The sequence below is a fragment of the Peromyscus californicus genome, unplaced genomic scaffold, assembly GCF_007827085.1.
Source record: "Peromyscus californicus insignis strain IS unplaced genomic scaffold, ASM782708v3 Scaffold_5__1_contigs__length_169319896, whole genome shotgun sequence".
In the NCBI taxonomy this organism is placed as follows: Eukaryota; Metazoa; Chordata; class Mammalia; order Rodentia; family Cricetidae; genus Peromyscus; species Peromyscus californicus.
In genome coordinates, this window is record NW_026294573.1 from 62,722,422 (window position 1) to 62,727,827 (window position 5,406).

The 5,406-nt window shown below is 43.5% G+C and overlaps 1 protein-coding gene across 1 annotated transcript; it reads left to right on the plus strand.

Moving 5' to 3' along the window:
* Window positions 1–275: 275 nt before the first annotated feature.
* On the plus strand, window positions 276–821 carry Ifnb1 (interferon beta 1). The gene has a single exon (XM_052717130.1). It carries the CDS (start codon window positions 276–278, stop codon window positions 819–821), a length of 546 nt encoding a protein of 181 aa, XP_052573090.1.
* The last annotated feature ends 4,585 nt before the right edge of the window (window positions 822–5,406 follow it).

Genomic DNA, 5,406 nt, shown 5'->3' on the forward strand with positions numbered 1-5,406 from the left:
TTTAGAAATCCTTACAGTTTGTATCTATTTGAACCTAATGTATAGTATATACAATCGGTGGGGGCTTAAATAAAATGCATATTAGAAGCTGTTAGAACAAGAAGAGTGACAAAGGAAAACTGAAAGGGAGAACTGAAAGTGGGAAATCCCACTGAAGCAGAGATCCATCCCTTATAAAAAGCCCAGGCCATGGAGGAAGAACATTCTCACTCGCAGCCTTTGGTAGCCTTTGCCTCATCTTGCAGGTAGCAGCCAGCACCAGCCCAGCTTCCATCATGACCAACAGGTGGATCCTCCAAGCTGCATTCCTGCTGGGGTTTCTCCCCACAGCCCTCTCCATCAACTACAAGTGGCTTGAACTCAGACAAAGCAGTTCAGCATGTAAGGAGCTCCTGAAACAGCTGGATCGACAGCTCTGCCTCAACTACAGAATGGACTTCAAGATCCCCATGGAGGTGATGCACCCGGGGCAGATGAAGAAGAAAGACACTGCCTTGGTCATCCAAGAGATGCTCCAGAATATCTTTGAGGTCTTCAGAAGCAATTCCTCCAGCACTGGGTGGAATGAGACCATCATCAAGAGCTTCTTGGGTAAACTTCATGAGCAGATGGACCTTCTGAAGAAAATCCTAAAGGAAATGCCGGAGAATGAAAGTTTGACTCACTTTGCAACAATTCCACGCTTGAAGAGCTATTACTGGAAGGTGCAAAGGTACCTTAAAGACAAGGGGTACAGCAGCTGCGCCTGGATGGTGGTTCGAGCAGAAATCCTCAGGAACTTTCCCATCATTAAAAGACTTACTAACGTCTACCAGAACTGAAGACCTGTCAGCTGATGCCTCTGAGACTGGACCATGGTTGCAGGTGACCTTTAAGCACCAGCGCTTGCTCTGTGACTGGTAGTGAATGGACTGCATTTGAAAGGTCAAAGAAAGACTTTGAAATTTTATTAATTTATAATTTAAATTATTTTCTACTCTTTATTTAAATTTTTAACCTAGGAAAATAAAATATTTATGATAAAAAGTCAATATGGCAATTTAATTTCTGCTGATTTATATAGCCACCTATGTTAATAATTGCTGGACACCCTTTACAAAGTGTTCTTTGTAAAGCACTCCTAAAAAGTAGTGTAGTTTCTGGTTCTTGCCTTTGAGGAATTCAAAATCAAAGGAATCCACATGCGTTCCACAAGGTAAGAGATAATGGGGGACCTAAAGCTTCTAGGGAAATGACTGTGGCATCACCTGCTGTGGGATTGAAAAAGAAAGTGGCAGGCAGGTGGTTCTAGAGCCAGAACCTGGAGTGCCTGATGCTTCTACTCTATTCTTGGGGCTCTGTGCTTAATATAAAATTAGAACCTGGGCATTGGGTAGCCAAAGGAACATATCAGCTGTTGTATTTACCCAAAAACTTTTGTTATCAGAGGAATATCTGCTCCAGAAGATTTATAAAATGTGTATGGGTCTCCAAGTCTATGACTGAGAAGCCCCAAGCACCCCCTGGCATCTATTAAGCGCCTTTACTTTGTTCCTCGTGATTTCTCAGGAAAGTGAAGATATCTATTTCCAGGGAAAGATATCAAAGAGAGAGAAGACCCTTCTGTACCCTAAAAACCTGAATAGTCTTGTCCTCCATTTACCTTTCAGAATTATCTGCTCCTGGCCCCTCAACTCTGTTCACACAGAACCCCGCATTTGTCCTTCTGGCTTTCCTTTGCTCTGCAACTCTAAAGTGGCATACTCTCCTAGCCAAATCCAAGATAAATGGATCAAATCAAGTCTGGTCTCTAAGTGGGAAGCAAGAAAGTATAAGAAAAAGGGGCATTCAGGGGAGATGGAGGACACCAATTTCTCCAACTGTCCTGAGAAAAGTCAAGCTTTTAAGGAACCCCTCTGATACCTGGCCAGCATGTGCCAACTGGCTAGGGTTTTGCCCTTGTTCCCAACCCTTTGGAACTTGGGTTTTTATGACTCTTCTTATCACATGCAGCAGCTACATCTTGAGAGACCCTGATGAAATGGGCACTGTGCAGAGCACCTATGGGCACAATTGATTTGACCCCTCTTGCCTCTTGGGTAGAAATAATTCTGTTACTTCATGTTCCAGGGCAGGCAGAAAACTAAGTTTCAAAAAGGTCTAGTAACTGCTCCAAGTTCTTATTGCTAACAAGTGGAGGCTTTTCGAGAGGCAATGCAACGTGAAGAATCATGGGAGTTATTACTGACAGTATTACAAAACTCTGAGAACTTCATCTAAAAGAGTGAGCTTTCAATAGAAGAATGTTGTCAGGGCACAAGCTACTACTGTGTTGACAGAACAGGGCTTCTTGACTCAAAAGGGCGAAACCAAGAAGGGTCATCACAGCAGGCCTGCCCCCATGGGCCCCACACAGTGAAGTGCCCTGAAATACACAGTTTTTGCTTCCTGCAATATCCCACCCCAGCCCTCCCAGAAGCTCTTCTTCAACACGGCTCCTTTCTGCCTGGGAGTCAAGTACAAGTTCAGCATACAGGAATGCATAGGCAAAGCAGTGTCTAGAACAGCCGAGAGCATGACACAAACGGCTCAGCCAGGGGTGGACTTCCTGTCTTCCCTGGGCCATACAGATAAACTGGGGAAAAGCTGTTTCTGTGTAATTTAAAACACAGTCCTGGCTGAGCTTACTAGCTATCCAGAATGCCTAGCGTGTGTCCAGGACCAGTGGAGAATGAGTGAAAATCCTCAAAAGAACCCTAACCTAAAGGGTGGCTTCTGCATATGCTAAGCAGGCAAGTGTGCATGGAAGCTATGGGAAAGTAAAATCATTTTCGCTGTCACCAGAACACCCATGAGGATAATGCTCTAGGGAAACACCTACAGAGACTTAATATAGAGGAGCAAATCTAGACGTTTTGAGTGTAGCAACACAAAGACAGGAAAGCATCTATGTGGTGGTTTTAGTGTTCTCAGAACACTTGTGTCTGTATGAATGGGACTTCAACTCCTCAGTGCAACTGTGTTAGCAGGTAAGATGTGGTGTTTGACTCGTAAGGTGCGGAGCACCCGTGTGTGAATTAACGTGTTTCTTGAAGGCGTGGGTCAGGTACAGTGGAAGTTCAGAACCATTTTCCATGTGCACACCTCTCTTCTCTTCTGCTTGCCATTGTGAGACTCAAGCCTGAGATGTGGCTGCCTGATCTTAAGCTGCCCAGCCTCCAGGACCTGGGGCCAAAAGAAACCTCTATTATTTACAAATTACTCACTCTTGGGTATTATGTGACAGAAACATGGAACGGTTTAAGATAACATCTTTGGGGTATTAATTTGTTCTGAGAAGAGAGACAGAGGAAATAACCCCACAAATTGCCTAAACACGTGATGCTCCCTGAAGTAAGTCAGACAACTTCCTGATGGAGACAAACCAGACTCTTCAGAACAGGCACTTGAAACAGAAGTCTCACTCGAAACTTGACATTGTGTACACTGATGTCAGGACCTTCTCTGTCATCTCCTCCAGGCCTCCAATAGCTATTCAAACTGGGCATGGGGGCCAGCCATGGTGACATTGTGAGACCCTGTCTCAAAACAAAACTACTCAAAACCCCATGTGTGCAGAATTTCAGGGTATGAACCACAGAAAGTGTCCAGGGACATGTGTCACACGGTATGGAGAGAAGAGCAGAGTGGGGTGACCAGACAGAAGGCTGAGCAGTGACAGAGTTCCAGTTCTCCCTTTGCCTTCTGTTACGTCAGGCCTCCAACTAAAGCATGAAGACATTGTTTCTACAGATGTGGGTTAGCAGGGCAGCCTTCTCAAGCTCAAAAGTAAGTGCAGGGATCTTCAGAAGCAATGGGCTACATGTAAATATAGAAGTGTTGCCTAGACACATGGGCAGTGTAGACATGTAGACACAGAGACACCTAAGCACATGTTTGTATTGTCTTTTCTGTAGCTAATATAAAAATTGATATTTAGATGTTGAAGTGGCATTAAGCCTTTCCAGGCACCCAGATGACAGCTGATTGTGGCTTTATTCATAAAATGTTTTAAGAAAATGAGGAATGTGCATGGAGTAAGAGAAAATATTTGCAATGACCTATCTGATAAAAGATTGCATCCATATATTGTTGCTAGAGTTTTCCTGCCTGGCCCACAGTCAGGACAAATCTCTCTCACCTGCCAGTCCCACAGGCGCTCAGACCCGACCAAGTAAACACAGAGACTTATATTGGTTACAAACTGTATGGCCGTGGCAGGCTTCTTGCTAACTGTTCTTACAGCTTAAATTAATCCATTTCTATAAATCTATACCTTGCCACATGGCTCATGGCTTACCGGCATCTTCACACGCTGTTTGTCATCATGGCGGCTGGCAGTGTCTCTGACTCAGCCTTCCACTTCCCAACTTTATTCTCCTCCTTGTCCCGCCTACACTTCCTGCCTAGCCAATGGCCAATCAGTGTTTTATTTATTGACCAATCAGAGCAACACATTTGCCATACAGAACATCCCACAGCACTTCCCTTTTTTTTTTTTTCAAAAAGGAAAGTTTTAACTTTAACAAAGTAAAATTACATATAATTTGGGAATTTGGGCGTAGCTTCTCTTACTACTTCCTGCTGGAGGGAGGCGCTGTATCTTATGGGGACACAAAGAAAATTTTAGGATTATGGAATAGTCCATGAGGGTGTATTGTCTGAGCCAGCTGCCTTCAAACCATTCTGGATGTTGGATCATCTGGGCCATGGTGTCATCGGAGACCTTTCAGGGGGTCTTGGCTGGTCAAACCTGATGTATCTTAATCTGGAACAAATCCATAGCTTCTGGCTTTCTGTGGGAACAAAAGAGACTCTTTTCCAAAGAAACATATCCTTATATCCAAATTTTGAAGTCAAGGTATCTTTAAAGTATATATATTGGTTTAACTCAGCTTCCTTTACAATCAAATATCTCTCTGCAGTTAAGAATCCCAAAGACAGCCGGGCGGTGGTGGCGCACGCCTTTAATCCCAGCACTCGGGAGGCAGAGGCAGGTGGATCTCTGTGAGTTCGAGGCCAGCCTGGGCTACCAAGTGAGTTCCAGGAGAGGCGCAAAGCTACACAGAGAAACCCTGTCTCGAAAAACCAAAAAAAAAAAAAAAAAAAAAAAAAAAGAATCCCAAAGACAACACAATCCAGATTCTCTGTGTAATATTCATCTTTATGTGGCTTATTTTCTATATTAATTTTACTGTCTCTTTAAAGACTTTATTTTTTAAAACTATGTATTTGTTTATATAACTGTATATATCACCTTTTTTTGTCTCTTTCAAGCCTACATATATTTTCCACACATTTTAAACTATTACATCTGAATCTGTCTTATTGTGAACCTATTACTTTAAACTGCAGCAGCTGTGGCTGCTGGCTCCGCCCACCTCAACT

What these genes read in the sequence shown, in the direction of transcription:
- Ifnb1 (XM_052717130.1), top strand. Translation starts at nt 276, where the DNA reads ATGACCAACAGGTGGATCCTCCAAGCTGCATTCCTGCTGGGGTTTCTC.